Consider the following 18,417-nt stretch of genomic DNA (forward strand, 5'->3'; position numbering starts at 1 on the left):
GATTTTATGTGCTCCAACATACCTTCAAATGGCAATGAAAAGATTATAAAATGATAATTCATAGGAGATCAATCTTAGAGATTTCCAGTTCTAGACCTGGCTGAACAAACAGCTGCTATCTTTCTGACCAGGTATCAGAGTAGCCCTGGCAAACTCAGGGGACTTAGCTTTATTTTGTTAAGATTTTCCTGACAGGGAGAATATGCTTCCATGATATTGTCATGGTAGAGGAAAACAACAACCTCAAACCCCTCAACCCTGAAAAATCTGCCCATATATTTGGAGATGAAATTATAGGAAGAGAGAAGATAAATCTGCTAATGGCTTAACTTCTGGATGATTTGAGTATGCTTCACTAAAAATTAATTAAGATGTTTATTAATGTTTCTGCACATGCCATCAATGCCAGGATAATTAAGGTACACAAAGATAGAGAAATGTGCAAAAATAATAGGTTAAACACTCTTTTCAGCTAGTATAATGGTTTGGAAAAGACTGGCTATTTGAGTCACTGGTATTTGGTTTGCCTGTTCAACTGTTTCTCTCAATTATTCACATTATTAGGACAGAAGCAAGGTCTCAAGTATCCTCTGGATGGATAAATGGGACAAAGGGCTCAATGGTGCCAATCAAAATGATCCTTCTCATTACAAACACTCTCAGACTCTTTGCAACCCCCATGGACTGCAGCCCACCAGGTGCCTAACTCCATGGGATTCTCCAGGCAAGAATACTAGAGTGGGTTGCCATTTCCTTTTCCAGGGGATCTTCTCAACCCAGGGATTGAACCCAGGTCTCCTGCATTGCAGGTGGATGCTTTATTGTCTGAGCTACTAGGGAAGCCCCAAGATCAAATTTAAAACCATCTAACTGCTACAATAACTACTTCTCTCATCCTGCAGAGGTCAGAGAGGAATCCAGCCATACATAGCTATGGTAACCAAGAGAATGCAATGGAACTTGCAACTAGCCTTGCTACTATGACCTGCCCCTTTGTTCCATTTCAGCTTTTTCCTGGCTCTTCCCTCCAATTTTGGTGTTAGGTACAAGAGCTGTTAGTACTTAGGTATCTATGTACTATGTAGTACTTGTGATCTAATAATTATATTAGGATCTAATACAATTTAAATCCTACATGAATAAGTTCTCTATCCTCAGTGCCTGGTGAAGTGTGTGAAGTTAAAGTTTATTGGTGTACAATGTTCATAGAGCATTTTTTAGTTCTAAAGTACTACCCAAACACAGGGAAAAGAAAAACAGGAGAAAAAAAGTGAAAATTAAAGGAGGGTAAGGAATGAGTTCTGAAAGAGATGGGAATACCAGAACACCTGATCTGCCTGAGAAACCTGTATGCAGGTCAGGAAGCAACAGTTAGAACTGGACATGGAACAACAGACTGGTCCCAAATAGGAAAAGGAGTACGTCAAGGCTGTATATTGTCACCCTGCTTATTTAACTTATATGTAGAGTACATCATGAGAAACACTGGGCTGGAAGAAACACAAGCTGGAATCAAGATTGCTGGGAGAAATATCAATAACCTCAGATATGCAGATGATACCACTCTTATGGAAGAAAGTGAAGAGGAACTAAAAAGCCTCTTGATGGAACTGAAAGAGGAGAGTGAAAAAGTTGGCTTAAAGCTCAACATTCAGAAAACGAAGATAATGGCATCTGGTCCCATCACTTCATGGGAAATAGATGGGGAAACAGTGGAAACAGTGTCAGACTTTATTTTTGGGGACTCCAAAATCAGTGCAGATGGTGATCGCAGCCATGAAATTAAAAGACACTTACTCCTTGGAAGAAAAGTTATGACCAACCTAGATAGCATATTCAAAGGCAGAGACATTACTTTGCCAACACAGGTCCGTCTAGTCAAGGCTATGGTTTTTCCAGTGGTCATGTATGGATGTCAGAGTTGGACTGTGAAGAAAGCTGAGCACCAGAGAATTAATGCTTTTGAACTGTGGTGTTGGAGAAGACTCTTGAGAGTCCCTTGGACTGCAAGGAGATCCACCCAGTCCATTCTGAAGGAGATCAGTCCTGGGTGTTCTTTGGAAGGAATGATGCTAAAGCTGAAACTCCAGTACTTAGGCCACCTCATGCGAAGAGTTGACTCATTGGAAAAGACTCTGATGATGGGAGGGATTGGGGGCAGGAGGAGAAGGGGACAACAGAGGATGAGATGGGTGGATGGCATCACCGACTCGATAGAAGTGAGTTTGAGTGAACTCCGGGAGTTGGTGATGGACTGGGAGGCCTGGCGTGCTGCGTGATTCATGGGGATACAACTGAGTGACTGAACTGAACTGAAGGAATGAGTAGAAAAAACTATGTCAAGACTTTAAAAACTATACTGGTGCTCACTTTGGCAGCACATATAGTAAAACTGGAACGATACAGAGAAGATTAGCATGGCCCCCGTGCAAGGATGGCATGCAAATTCATGAAACGTTTCACATTTTTCTGTATCAACCTAGAGGGATGGGATGGGGAGGGAGAAGTGAGGGAGGTTCAAGAGGGAGGGGACACGTACGCCTATGGCTGATTCATGCTGATGTCTGACAGAAAACAACAAAATTCTGTAAAGCAATTATCCTTCAATTAAAAAATTTATTAATTAAAAAAAGAAATAGGGAAAAAAACTATTCTGGGACAGTTTTCCTTCATTAACTATTTTAACTTTTATTAGATAAACTGTATTTGTCCATCTGCGCGGTGTATATACAGAACCCTAGTGTGCTCGTCACCTAACACCCAAACCTAGCGCTGCCAGTTCACTTTCTCCATTTGTGAGTGAGAGCCGCTCAGTCGTGTCCGACTCTTTTCCATCCCATGGACTATACAGTCCATGGAGTTCCCAGGCCAGAATACTGGAGTGGGTAGCCTTTCCCTTCTCTAGGGGATCTTCCCAACCCAGGGATCGAACCCAGGTCTCCCACATTGCAGGCGGATTCTTTACCAGCTGAGCCACAAGGGAAGCCCAACAATACCAGAGCGGGTAGCCTATCTTCCTGACCTAGGAATTAAACCGGGTCTCCTGCACTGCAGGCGGATTCTTTACCAACTGTGCTTTCACTAAAAACAGTTACAATGTTGAGACCAATAGGCTTACTCTTCTGGATGAGCAGCCTCCCTCTCAATACAGAAATTCAACTGTTTTCTTACTGAATGCAACTGGAAAAGAATGGTAACTTGGATGCCCGCATTATCTCCCTCAGACAGGGAGAGGAAGATAATGTAATGGAAACACTACCTTGTGTGTGTGTACTGAGTCGCTGAGTCACGTCTGACTCTCCGCGACCCTATGGACTGTAAGTAACACACCAGGTTCCTCTGTCCATGGGATTCGCCAGGCACAAATACTGGAGAGGGTTGCCATGCCCTCCTCCAGGGTATCTTTCTGACCCAGGGATCAAACCTGCATCTCCTGCATTGGCAGGCAGATTCTTTACCACTGAGCCACATGGGGAGCCCTAAAACTTACATTTTTTCAAAAGAAAAAGATACTTAGTTTTACTATGTTTTAAAAGTTAAGGGGAAAAGCGTTTATAAACTTAAAGGAGTATTATTTAAGCTTCTGTGAAAAATGGTATATAATGACTGAATCTCTCATTGGCTAAGAAAGCAGAGCTGAAAGAGCTTTGATGTCTAGATTTAAATATTAAAATTATCTTTTTAAGTTCTATAATGCTGCTGCTAATGAGCTTACCAAATTTCACATTTCAATTTACAATTATCCCATGAATTAGAGACTTCTGACCCTTGCAAACTTCACGTCTGTCTTCTAGTGAAGGTGGACAGATATTCTACAGCTCTGAGGTACAGATAAGTCAAAGAGTTATATATGGCTACCACATTGATTACCAAAGAATCAAATATAATTTCTCCCCTTTTCGGTTTCTACCTTTATTTTCCTTATTCAACTTGAGAATAGTCTTATTAAAAAAACTAAAACATATTCATTTCTATTTAAAAAACATAGTATTAGGACAAGATGGTTGGAAATATTCATTGATTTAAATACCTCTAGTTTTTGAAAACATAACAGATAGAAGCTTGTATCATTACTTTCGTGATTGTTATACCTTACATAAGACTACATTAGTCAACTTTTAATATTTTAGTGAGATTCTATTTCCTTTGGACATATACCCCAGAGTGGGATGCTGAATCATGTGGCAGTTCCATGTTGGTAAAAGTTCCATGCTGGTAAAAATTAATTTTATAATTATAAGATGAACAAGTTCTGGGGATCTAATGTACAGCATAATGACTATGGTTAAAACTGCAACGTATACTTGAAAGTGGCTAAGAAAGTAGACATCAAGTATTCTCATCAAAAAGAAATGGTAACTGTGAAATAGCTCCTCTAGGCCCTCCTGCGCCTGCGCAGCCACGGCTCCTTGGACATGGGGTTGCTCCTCCCAGCTGCCGCCCCTGGCCTCATGAAATGATGGAGGTATTAACTAATCTTACTGTGATAATCATTTCTCAACACCTAAGTGTATCAAATTATCACACTGTATATCTTAAATGTACATAATATTATGTGTCAATTATATATCAATAAACCTATGGAAAAAATACAAAAACTAAGTAAAATAAGGCCTGTACTTCTGCTATTTTAGAGAACTTTCTAGTTCAAGAATCAGAGAATAAAGAAGAAAAACATATTAGCATAGCTAATATATATAGCTAACAATTCTTGGTTTACATGTTTAGTTATTCTAACTTAACTATTAAAGGATACTTTAACTCACTTAATTCACTCAATATAGAATGATTACCTAAGTCAACAAGTATGTAAAAATCACAGGACCTTCCCTCTGAGCACTTGAAAAAGGATTACGAAGGATTCAGAGAAGACAGTGATCACTTCTGGTTGGCTGGGAGTCAGAGAAAGAATAGGATCATGAAAGCCTTCATGGAAGAGCTGACATTGATGATTTTGACATGAGGAAATGGTAAAAAAGGAAAAAGGCATCTCAGGAAAGGTGAGCAAACACTAACACGGCAAAGAATGAGGACATATATAGTTCAGGAAAGCAGAAAGGAGTACACAGTGGAGGAAACGTAGCATCATTTAAAAGGAAAAGAGAAAAAATTTAAAGGTAGAGGCAAGCCAGATTTTGAGGAAGGCATTCAATACTTAGGCTTTTACCTTTTCTACATTAGGGACAATTCACAAAAGAAGAATGGAGGGGACTTCCCTAGCGGACCAGTGGTTAGGAATCTGTGATTCCACTGTAGGGGGCACAGGTTTGATTCCTCGTCATGGAACGAGAATTCTGTGCAGCAAAAAAAAAAAAAAAAAGCAGAATGGAAAAAAACAAATGTCTTAGGAAGCTGATGGATGCGGTGGTGGTAATAAGAGGGGAATTAACAACATCAGCAAGTGACTATCAAGGCAAAGAGAGAAAAATGACCAAAAAGACACACTTCAAAGTGCTATTTCAGAGGGTTATTTAATACCATCAGTACTGTGCAGAGTCACATTGGAGAGCAGAGTGAAAAGAAAAATCAGTAATACTGATTGTCTTTATTTAAATTTTTGATGTTTTATCAGGAATTTTTTGCATTAACTTTGGTTTTTAACAGTAGTTCTTTAAAATACTTGATTACTGAGTTTCTTGGCGTGTTCTTAGAATCTGCACCTAAGACAAACATCCTAACTTTTTCCACACAAAAGCGTATACATGTCAGAAATTCCCAAGAACAATTATTGTACAATAATTGACTTTCAGAATGCTAACCCTTAGCCATCAAAAAAAGTGGGGTTAATTCCTGTTACATACATTTAAGAGGACAGGGAGTTCCATAATTTGTTTACAAAAGGTTCCTCAAATAACATTAAAGTAATGTTACTTTTAGCTTGAATGGAGGGAAGGAGTTTAAGTTATGTAGAACACTTCTGGTTTCTGTTTTAGTCAGTATACTAGCCAAGTGCTACCTATATGTAAAACTTAGAGTATTCTTTGAATACTGTCTGTTTCTCAAGTTTATCCAGGGAAAAACAAAGTTCTTTCCAAAAGCCCTTCTCATGTTTCTCTGACCTTATCAAGGTTACTTTTTACCTCTCTTTGGTGGTCGTACATGATACGTTAAGTCATTAATGACCAGCTTAAAGTCGTCAAGGAGGAGGAGGTCTATTCCTGTTGAGGCAGCAACTCGAACGCCATCTGTGAAAAATTTAAATGTGAAAAATTTAATTTGTCATATGTCCATAATTATTCAAGAGTGGTCAGGAAAGAAAGCAATCCTCAAAATAGATTTTAAAATTATGTCTTTTAAATTTCAGTTAGCTTTTTGCCTTATCCCCAAACTCTATGCGAAATAAAGCTTATACTACCTGAGGCTTTTTGTTTTCGTGGCCTCAAGTCTGTGAAGATTTAACAACGTACTTTTCTGGCAGAACTTTATGAACAAATGAAATAATTACATAGGTGTCATCTGGAAACCTAGGGTCACTGGGAGAGCTGCATGGATGTCTATTTGTCTATGACGGAAATTGGTTGTTAAAAAACCAACATCTTCTAGTATATGGAACTTTGCAGTATAGTTACTGATTAGTTGCCAATAATTCAGTAGGGGCAGAGGCTAGGGTGAGCAAAGTACACCAAGTTCATCTATTAATTATGAGTTGAGAATTAAGCATATTTAAACTACAGGGACTTACTGTACTAGGCGTTTATGTTTTCTGTACATTTAAAATTTTTCAAAGTGAAAGTGGTAAAAATGTAAGGCACTTAAAAAATAAATAAATGAAATGGATGTCATGTCAAGTGGGAATTTTAGTGCCTTATTTTCTGTTATTTTCAAATCCCATGTCTTTATTTTATAAACGTTTATGTGAAAGACATAAAAAGATCTAAAAAGAAGTCCTAATATTTCATATCTTCAGAGATAATGGCTCAACTACTGGATAAGTTTATTCTATGCCTAAGGTAATGACAAAAGGTCTCAAAAGTGTAAAATGTGACTGATGGCGCATTTTTGCCCATGGCATTATATGTGAGGTGCTTTTGAATTAGATCCCTGTGTATTAATATATACCCTTACTAAAACTGAACAATCATATTCTAAAAACTGGGAGAGAAATCACTGTCTCTCCTGACATTTGCTAAGCAAAAAATTCTGTCCCGAAGTTAAAAGCATGTGATTCATTTGCAGCATGTGTGTGTGTGTGTGTGTGCATAGAATCAGTTTAGAGGGGGAACAAGGGGTGGGTGGAAATGAATAATGAAGGTGACTATACCTGGTGAATAGATTGCAACTCTGTCAATGCCCCGGTCCTCTTCTTGTAGTTGTCGTAAAAACACACCAACAGAGTCTGAGATAGGTTTGAGTGTGAACTGACAGCGTTCACGCCGGGACGGTAGCCTCACAGATATCACAGGTAACCCATTTTGATACACCACTGTCACATCTGAATGAAAAAGACCCATAATCATATGATAATCAGATTTCATTAAAAGTTAAAGTGATATTATTAATCTTCTTAAATGGGGGTTTACTACTATTAGTGTGGTTTAAAATGTTTCCAAAGGTTCAAGAATATGCCCTTTAGCTTTAATTGAAGATTATTCTGGGAATTGGCTTATGGAAGATTATATCTATCACATAAATCACTTTTCAGAACAAATAAAATATGCAGAGGATTATCTTTCAAGTGGGTCAAGAGGAGGCTTTCCCAGAAACTTGAGGTAAAGTTCTTGGTATTGGTGAATACAAACCCTGATTCCATTTACTAAAATTTTATTAAGTAGCCAGAGATTGCAGGGCCAAATTCTATATCCTGTAGGAGATGGCTCTTGGGAGCCAGAGCTTTCAAGGATTTGTGGGGGAATAACATGTGAAAGTATACCAATAAGTAAGACTTACTCAAGGACAGCAATTCATATTTATAGTACATATAATATTACATCCAAAGTGCTTGATAAATAAGCATTCTCTTATACAATGTGGACATACTATGATACAATAAAAAACAATTTCTTTTAAGTTCTCTTGAACATTTTCCTGAGGTTAGCAAGAAGTCAAAGCTCAACATTTTGGGACTTACTAACAGAAAGTTATTAAGGGAAACATTAACATAAGCTACACAACTGACAGGATTTTCTACAACACTTTGGCACAGAATTCCTTATTTTCTTGTTTTATTCCTTAATTCTTAATTTATAGAACCTTAGTCTCTAAAACAAGTGTCAGAAGAACTCTTTCAAATCATTTTCAAATGAATTTTCAAATAACTTTTGAACAAGAATTTTTTACACAAGCAACCAAGCATTTAAAGGTGGTAGGTAATTTAGCATTAGCCTGTAAAAGGAAAACAGGGTATGGAGTCAAATCTGGCATGGAATCCTGACTTTAACTTTGGACATATTATATAACTTCTGTGAGCCTCACCTTTTCATGTATCAAATGGATTTAATCCCTAACTGAGACAGTTGTTGTGAGGAATAAATAAACCATTTATAACATACTGCTTTTAGATGAGTGGTTTATTAGCTTTTAAAAAAAGTAATTAAAAGATACATTCTATAAAGTTTGTAAGGATTCATACTCCTTAAAACTGAAGAGAAGAAATTACATAGAACAGTGTTCTGAATTTTCTAAATGCATTAAACTTTCATAATTGTAGTCATTTACATCTTTTTTCCTCACCCGGTCTAGTAAATGACAACGCCTATAATGAACACAGAAGCCTCACACTACAGTGTTCATGACTTAAATAACGCTTATTGAAACACAGTTTATCAATAACAAAATACATTCTTATTTGAAATGAGTATTTGATGAATTCTGATGTAACAGGATAAAGAACATTTCTATTAGCCCCCCAATTCTCTTGACCTCATTCCAGTTAACCCCTGGGCAACTACTGATTGGATTTTTGTCACCATGGATTACCTTTAGTGTTTAGACTTCTGTACTGCTGGAACAGCACAGCATGTGCTCTTCTGTACCTGGGTGACTTTGAGATTCATCCATGTTGTCACATGCACTGGTACTGATTTGTTTTTACTGCTGAGCAGCATCTAACTATACATGGACACACTGTAATTTTGTTCATCCATTACATGACTGACATGTCGATTGTTTCCAGGTTTTGACTACTATGAATAAGCTCTTTATGATTATTTACTTAGAAGTCTCTGAGTAGACATTTGTTTTTGTGGTATACCTTTTCTCATCCTTTTACTTTTAACCTACCCATGTCTTTATGTTTTAAGTGGGTTTCCTGCAGTCTTGCTATTTTATCCAATCTGACAATCTGTCTTTTAAAGTATGTATATCTTTTGCATTTAATAAATTATAAATATGGTTATGTATAAGTCTGGCCTCTTGCTACTTTTCTTGACTCAATTCTTTCTTTTACTTTCCATCTATTCTTGCCCTCTTTTAGATTAACTGAGTATTTTTATGATTACATTTAATCTCTACTATGGGCTTCCCTGGTGTCTCAGCGGTAAATAATCTGCCTGCCAATGCAGGAGACCCAGGTTAGATCCCTGGGTTGGGAAGATACCGTGGAAAAGGAAACGGCAACCTACTCCAGTATTCTTGCTTGGGAAATCCCTTGGACAGAGGAGCCTGCTGGATTACAGTCCATGGGATTACAAAGGAGTTGGACATAACTTAGCAACTAAACAACAATACCAACAACAAACTGGCTTATTAACTGTACCTCTTCATGGTTTTGGGTTACTCTACAGCAAGTAATGGCAGTGTTTTTCTATAAAGGGTAGATATCAAATACTTTAGGTTTTTGGCAGTCATAAAATCTCTGTTGCAACCTAAGACTCTGCATTGCGGTACAAAAGCAGTCCCAGGCACTATGAAAACAAATACGCATGGCCGTGTTGCAACAAACTGTATTTACAAAATTAAGGAGTGTACTGGACTTGGCCTATTGGGTCTGCAGAACCCACCTCAAGGGTTTGCAATATACATCTTTAATTATCACAGTTAACCTTCAGGTCATATTATACCACTTTAGATATAGTGTAAAAACCTTATAACAATATGCTTCCATTTCCCCTGCATTGTGCTACTGTTCTACATTTTATTTCTATATGTTACAAACCACAAACTATTTTTACTTTGACAATGAATTATATTTTAAAAATTTCAAAATGAGAAAAATGTCTTTTACATTTATGTGCATATTTACCCTCTGGTGTTCCTCTTTTTTTTTTTTTTTGGTATAATCCACATTTCCATTTGGTATCATTTTCCTTTTGTCTCATGAGATTCCTTACACATTTCTTGTTGGGCAGATATGTTGGCAATAAATTCTCTCAGTTTTGGTTAAGTCCAAAAAAGTCTTTATTTCATCTTCATCTTTGAAAGACAATTCTGCTGTCTAAAAATCTAGTTTTTTTTCCCTTCCAGTACCCTAAAGAACTTCTAGTTTGTACAGTATGTTATACATTTGTGTACATTCTTATCTTTGTTCCTTTGTATACAGTATGTCTTTTTCCCTCTGGCTGCTTTTAATATTTTATCTTTATCATTGGTTTTCAGCAACCTGATTACAATGTTCTTTTCTATGGTTTTCTTTATGATTGTGCTGTTTGGGAATTGTTAAATTTCTTAGGTCTGTGGGCTCATCATTTTCATCAAATTTATAAAAACTCTGGCCATTATTCAAATATTTTTCATGTCTCCCACACCTCTCCTTCTGGATTCCAATTACACTCATATCATACCATGTGGTACTGTCACACAGGGCACTGAAGCTCTTTTCATATATTTCAGTTTTCTCAGATTCATTTTGGATGGTTTTAATTGCTATGTTCTTCAATGTCACTGATCTTTTCCTCTGTAGTAGTTAATCTGCTATTAATTCCATCCATACTGGTTTTCATTTCATATATATTTTCATCTCTAGAAGTTCCATTTGTTTATTGTTCTATTTTCTATTGTATTATGCTTATGTTTTTTCTTTTCTTTTCATGAATATAAGAATCATATTTATAATAACTATTTTAAAATCTTTATCTGTTAATTCCATCATTCCTAGGTCTGGTTCTATTGACTAATTCCTGCCCCCACCCACAACCCTGCAGCTTCATCATATGCCTAGTAGTTCTTGACTGGAGATTAGACATTGTGACTTTTACATTGCTGAATGCTGGATTTTGTTGTATAGTTACTGCATATTAGCTTGATCCTCTAGAGTCTTTTAAGACAAATCTAGAGAATCCTTGGCCCCCCTTCCAAGCTATGCTTTTTCTGGGAGTCTCTACTGAATGTTCATGTAGTCAGAGATGCCTCGCCTCTCTAGCTGGAGAGAAGTCAAACGATTTCTGGCCCTGAGTGAGCACTAAGAGTTATTCATTTCAAAGCTTCTGCTGCTGCTAAGTCGCTTCAGTCGTGTCCGATTCTGTGCAACCCCACAGACGGCAGCCCACCAGGCTCCCCTGTCCACAGGATTCTCTAGGCAAAAAACTGGAGTGGGTTGCCACTTTGTTCTCCTTTACAGCTTCTGGTAATTGCTATCTCCTGGGAAGTTGTTATAGCCTGGCTTTGTGGCTTAGAATTTAACCAAAGCCTCAGGCTGTGAGCTGAAGCAATGTAAGATTAATTTCATTTGCTTCTCTTTCCTCAGATCAAAGTCCTGTCTAGCCTATTGTCCAGTGTTAAAAACAGTATTTTCATGTGTTTTTATCTGGTGTTCTAACTGTTGACAGCAGGATAGCAATTCCCACAGCAGTTAATGCTTTGTGGATACATGATTTGAATTTTTACATAAAAAATAAAAGCAGAGTCATAAATCTCTATTTATTCTTTCCAAAGGACAGTCTGAGTTTTCTAAGGAAAATGAGGCCAAAATAGTAATATAAAGTTAATACATAGTATGTACCATCTAAAGTTTTCAATATCTAAAACAACTTGAAATTTTTGTCATTTTCTTTCTCGTTTTAAAAGAATCCTTAGCCATACATTGCTTCTTTAAAGTCAGAGCCAGTAATGTTAGGGAAGCACACTGATTGAAAACGCCACCCTGGCCAGGCACCACAGTAATTATCTGCATGAGTGTTTTACGACAGGAGGTTCTGGTAAGGAACAGGGAACTAATAAGCCTCCACCAACCAGAAGAGTTCGGGAAAGGTCAAAAGGAGACACCACCTGTCTGACCACCTCCCAGAATCCTTCTCTCTGGCATCCATCTTGGCTGAACAAGGTGTGTACCACCAGGAAGGACTCTGAGTCAGAATGATTGGCTAAAGACAACCCGAAACTAATCCCATCACCGTAAAAACCCGAGACTGCAAAACCATGTGACAGAGCAGTTCTCCTGGGTTCCCTTACCCTACTGCTCTCCTCCGGGTGCCCCTTCCCAATAAAATCTCTTGCTTTGTCAGCACATGTGTCTCCTCGGACAATTCATTTCCGAGTGTTGGACAAGAGCCCAGTTTCGGGCCCTGGAAGGGGTCCCCCTTCCTGCAACAGTAACATAAATATCCATATTTGTTCTATAAGCAGTAATGATGATGGGGTTCATAAAATTAGGTGACTAACTTGTCTACCTGGTGTTCACCCTCACCACCATCCAGTCTTCTTTCTACATGTGAAAATATTCAACCACAGATTTCAAGAAGTAGTCAGAGTTGAATTAAATAAAAGATAAGAATCTGTGAATATTAAACACATAAACTATGGGCGATTTCACTAATATATCAGTTTCACGGGTAAGTGCTTAGGGATTACTGTTTCAAAATAACTGAGACAAAGTAAACAGGCAAAATTAAGGTTTTTATCACTCAGTTTAACTTTTTTAAGATTATGAAATTGTTAAAAGGAGTTAAATATGAAAGCTTTGAAAAACTTGGCAAAGATAGCACATTTCAGAACTAACAAATCTTTAATATAATACGGCTTTCGAAATAAATCCCCAGGTCTCATTCTTTCCCACACACTCAATTGTAATGCAAATACTAGATTTCTTGTTTTGCAACCAAAGAATAACAATTACCAAAGTTCCTCAAGTTTAATAATATACAAAATGGCTGTAGGTTGTAGTGAAGTCACAATGGGAGTTTACAAGCTAATGACAGCTGTCAGCTACTATTCTCTAGAGTCAAATATTCTTTTCAAATGCAAATTGCATCAAGTAGCTTTTTGGTTGGTTAAAAAAAAATCTTTTGCTCTGATTTCCATTTCAATAAATAAGAAATAATCTAAAGTATGTTCTGGAGCAGTGTACTTCAAAGAAACCTAGAAGTTATGGGGCATCCAATATAAATACTGAGAGACAGAATATGACAACTGAAGTAGGAATAAAATTAAAAGGCAAGGAATTTTCCAGAGTAAAAGAGAACTGCAAGGACAACAGACATCGGGTAAAGAAGTAATATATTAAATAAATTTTTAAAAAATGCTTGGGAAATTATAGAAAAGTCCTATAGTAAAATGCTTGTTATTTAACCAATTGTTAAAATTCATAGGAGGAAAATTAATCGTGTTAAAAATAATTATCAAAATCTCCTCTAAAATATATAATTTTATGAACACTGTGACTGAACACAAGTTTGTGTGCCTGATGGACAGAGAGGTCAAACAAACTGAAATGTCAAAGTCTGATACAGAGAAAGGTTTATTGCAGGGCCAATCAAGGAAAATGGGTGGCTCAAAAACCCCAAACTCCCCAACAGTTTAGGGGGAGAAGTTTTTTGTTTGTTTTTTTTTTAAAATACTATTAATTTATTTTTAATTGAAGGATAATTGCTTTACAGAATTTTGTTGTTTTCTGTCAAACCTCAATATGAATCAGCCATAGGTATATATATGTCCCCTCCCTCTTGAACCTCCCTCCCATCTCCCTCCCATCCCACCCCTCTAGGTTGATACAGAGCCCCTGTGTGAGTTCCCTGAGACATACAGCAAATTCTCACTGGCTCTCTATTTTACATATGGTAATGTAAGTTTCCATGTTACTCTCTCCATACATCTCACCCTCTCCTCCCCTCCCCCCATGTCCTTAAATCTGTTCTCTATGCTTGTTTCTCTACTGCTGCCCTGCAATTAAATTCTTTGGTACCATCTTTCTAGATTCCATATATATGCGTTAGTATATCTTTCTCTTTCTGACTTAGCTTTACTCTGTATAATAGGCTCTAGGTTCATCCACCTCACCAGAACTGACTCAAATGCATTCCTTTTTATGGCTGAGTAATATTCCATTGTGTATATGTACCACAACTTCTTTATCCATTCATCTGTCAATGGACAGCTAGGTTGCTTCCAGGTTGTAGCTATTATAAATAGTGCTACAATGAACACTGGGGTACATGTGTCTTCAATTTTGACTTACTCAGGGTATATGCCTAGGAGTGGGATTACTGGGTCATATGGTGGTTTTGTTCCTAGTTTTTTAAGGAATCTGGGGGAGAAGTTTTTATAGGCAAAGTTCGGGGTGAGGGCTGCAGGGTTTGTGACTTTCTTTTGATTGGTTGATGGTGAGGTAACTGGGTGCCCCAGGAATCATGTCCTCAGTCTGAAGTTACCATCTTTCACCTGGGTGAGGGCTTCAGTTCCTGCAGAAGAGCTCAAAAATATTATATGGATATACATTTAATTCATATTATATGTATATACTGCCCCAAGGCTGCCCTATTGTTTCTTGATTGCTCCTCCCTTGTTTCTGCATTCCCTCTGCTCCCTGATTAGCAATTGTTTGAATCAGCCCTTTGGAACCTAGAAGGCTGAATGAAGCCTATTTTCTATAAACAAGAAATGGGGACCCAGAAAGGATTTGTACACAGGAGACCCACAGGGTCTTGCTTGGTTTCAATAAAACTGTATACCTCTTAAAGATTTATTATGAAAAAGGAAAAGGTATAATAAGGGAAGCACATTTAGGTGTTCTCTGCAGAGATACTTAGAACTGAACTTTATATGATAGATGATTCCAGTGGCTTATGACTTTGCTATCATCTGTTTCTTTTCTTTCTCTTTTTCTCTACTATTCTGCATCAAGAATATGAAATACAATAATATAATTTTAGTGTTGGAAGGGTTAAAAGAAATCATACAGACAATAAGGGCCGTTCTTCTATGCTGCTGTTGCTTAGTCATGAAGTCGTGTCCTACTTTTTTGCAACCCCATTTCCTTTACCATGGAAAATGGTGCCATTTCCTTCACCAGGATCTTCCTGACCAGGATCAAACCTGTGTCTCCTGCATTGGCAGGCAGATTCACCACTGAGCTAGGTGGAAAGCCTGCCCTTCTTCTATAGCTAAGAACAATAAAGTGCAACAAGGTTAGATGATATTCCTAAGGTCCATCCATGTTGTCCCAAATGGCAAGATGTCATTCTTTTTTATGGAATATGCTATTGTACATATATTCCACTTCTTTATCCTTTCATCTATCTGTGGACATGTAGGTTACTCTGGTATCTTGGTTATTGTAAATAATGCTACAGTTAACATAAGGGTGCATATATCTTCTCAAATTAGTGTTTTTATTTTCTTCAAAAAAAATTCCTGGAAGTAGGATTGCTTAATCATATTATAGTAGTTCTATTTTTAATTTTTTTGAGGAACCTCCATACTGGTTTCCATAGTTGCTATGCCAATTTACATTCCCACCTTTTCTTCACATTCTCTGCAACACTGTTATTTCCTTTTCGGTAACAGCCATTCTGACAGGTATAAGTGATATCTCCTTGTAGTGTGATTTGCATTTTCCTGATGATCAATGATACTGAGCATCTTTTCATATGTCCATTGGCTATCTATGTCTTCTTTGGGGAAACATCTATTTAGGTCTTTTGCCCAATTTTTAACCAGGTTGTTTGTTTCTTTGATGTTGAGTCGTATGAGTTCTTCATATAATTTGGATATTAACCTCTTATCAGATAAATCATCTGCAAATATCTTCTCCTACTCAATAGGGTGCCTTTTCATTTGGTTGATAGTTGCCTTTGTTGTGCAAAAAGCTTTTTAGTTTGAAGTGGTCCCACTGTTTATTTTGCTTTTGTTTACCTTCTCTGAGGATATGTATCCAAAAATATTGGTAAGACCTATGTCAAAAGTGTACTGCCAATGTTTTCTTTTGGTTATTTGGGGTCTTTTATGTGTCCATATGAAGTTTAGAATTACTTGTTCTAGTTCTGTTAAAAAAAAAAAAAATGCCACTGGTATTTTGATAGGATTACACTGAATTTGTAGATTACCTTGGGAGTATGATCATTTTAACAAGATTAATTCTTCCAATCCATGAGCATGGTATATCTTTCCATTTGTTCATGTCATCTTGAATTTATCAAAGTCTTATAGTTTTCTAAGTATTTACCTCCTTGGTTAGATTTATTTTTAGGTACTTTATTATTTTTGATGCAATTATACATGAGATTATTTTCTTAATTTCTCTTCTTGATAGTTCATTGTTAGTTTATAGAAACACAATGTGTTTATATGACAGTCGTATAATCCACATTTCCATTTGGTATCATTTTCCTTTTGTCTCATGAGATTCCTTTACATTTCTTGTTGGGCAGATATGTTGGCAATAAATTCTCTCAGTTTTGGTTAAGTCCAAAAAGTCTTTATTTCATCTTCATCTTTGAAAGACAATTCTGCTGTCTAAAAATCTAGTTTTTTTCCTTCCAGTACCTAAAGAACTTCTAGTTTGTACAGTATGTTATACATTTGTGTACATTCTTATCTTTGTTCCTTTGTATACAGTATGTCTTTTTCCCTCTGGCTGCTTTTAATATTTTATCTTTATCATTGGTTTTCAGCAACCTGATTACAATGTTCTTTTCTATGGTTTTCTTTATGATTGTGCTGTTTGGGAATTGTTAAATTTCTTAGGTCTGTGGGCTCATCATTTTCATCAAATTTATAAAAACTCTGGCCATTATTCAAATATTTTTCATGTCTCCCACACCTCTCCTTCTGGATTCCAATTACACTCATATCATACCATGTGGTACTGTCACACAGGGCACTGAAGCTCTTTTCATATATTTCAGTTTTCTCAGATTCATTTTGGATGGTTTTAATTGCTATGTTCTTCAATGTCACTGATCTTTTCCTCTGTAGTAGTTAATCTGCTATTAATTCCATCCATACTGGTTTTCATTTCATATATATTTTCATCTCTAGAAGTTCCATTTGTTTATTGTTCTATTTTCTATTGTATTATGCTTATGTTTTTTCTTTTCTTTTCATGAATATAAGAATCATATTTATAATAACTATTTTAAAATCTTTATCTGTTAATTCCATCATTCCTAGGTCTGGTTCTATTGACTAATTCCTGCCCCCACCCACAACCCTGCAGCTTCATCATATGCCTAGTAGTTCTTGACTGGAGATTAGACATTGTGACTTTTACATTTGCTGAATGCTGGATTTTTGTTGTATAGTTACTGCATATTAGCTTGATCCTCTAGAGTCTTTTAAGACAAATCTAGAGAATCCTTGGCCCCCTTCCAAGCTATGCTTTTTCTGGGAGTCTCTACTGAATGTTCATGTAGTCAGAGATGCCTCGCCTCTCTAGCTGGAGAGAAGTCAAAGCGATTTCTGGCCTGAGTGAGCACTAAGAGTTATTCATTTCAAAGCTTCTGCTGCTGCTAAGTATTTATTTTCAGTCGTGTCCGATTCTGTGCAACCCCACAGGCGGCAGCCCACCAGGCTCCCCTGTCCACAGGATTCTCTAGGCAAAAAACTGGAGTGGGTTGCCACTTTGTTCTCCTTTACAGCTTCTGGTAATTGCTATCTCCTGGGAAGTTGTTATAGCCTGGCTTTGTGGCTTAGAATTTAACCAAAGCCTCAGGCTGTGAGCTGAAGCAATGTAAGATTAATTTCATTTGCTTCTCTTTCCTCAGATCAAAGTCCTGTCTAGCCTATTGTCCAGTGTTAAAAACAGTATTTTCATGTGTTTTTATCTGGTGTTCTAACTGTTGACAGCAGGATAGCAATTCCCACAGCAGTTAATGCTTTGTGGATACATGATTTGAATTTTTACATAAAAAATAAAAAGCAGAGTCATAAATCTCTATTTATTCTTTCCAAAGGACAGTCTGAGTTTTCTAAGGAAAATGAGGCCAAAATAGTAATATAAAGTTAATACATAGTATGTACCATCTAAAGTTTTCAATATCTAAAACAACTTGAAATTTTTGTCATTTTCTTTCTCGTTTTTAAAAGAATCCTTAGCCATACATTGCTTCTTTAAAGTCAGAGCCAGTAATGTTAGGGGAAGCACACTGATTGAAAACGCCCACCCTGGCCAGGCACCACAGTAATTATCTGCATGAGTGTTTTACGACAGGAGGTTCTGGTAAGGAACAGGGAACTAATAAGCCTCCACCAACCAGAAGAGTTCGGGAAAGGTCAAAAGGAGACACCACCTGTCTGACCACCTCCCAGAATCCTTCTCTCTGGCATCCA

At 37.0% G+C, this 18,417-nt stretch overlaps 1 protein-coding gene and 1 non-coding gene across 2 annotated transcripts in view; one reads left to right on the plus strand and one right to left on the minus strand.

Moving 5' to 3' along the window:
• The window catches only part of MCU (mitochondrial calcium uniporter), a 201,912-nt gene that overhangs the window by 22,152 nt on the left and 161,343 nt on the right, over nucleotides 1–18,417 (minus strand). Inside the window, exons 3-4 of the mRNA XM_070364438.1 lie at nucleotides 7,262–7,432; nucleotides 6,081–6,185 (exon numbers count right to left, since the gene is read on the minus strand). Coding sequence (XP_070220539.1) covers nucleotides 6,081–6,185; nucleotides 7,262–7,432 — 276 coding nt within the window. The remainder of the gene's footprint in view (nucleotides 1–6,080; nucleotides 6,186–7,261; nucleotides 7,433–18,417) is intronic.
• LOC138986138 (U6 spliceosomal RNA) lies at nucleotides 2,363–2,469 on the plus strand. Its single transcript, XR_011463039.1, has one exon. It is a non-coding gene; the product is annotated as a U6 spliceosomal RNA (small nuclear RNA).

Source organism: Bos mutus, chromosome 28 (genome assembly GCF_027580195.1).
Source record: "Bos mutus isolate GX-2022 chromosome 28, NWIPB_WYAK_1.1, whole genome shotgun sequence".
NCBI classification, from domain to species: domain Eukaryota; kingdom Metazoa; phylum Chordata; class Mammalia; order Artiodactyla; family Bovidae; genus Bos; species Bos mutus.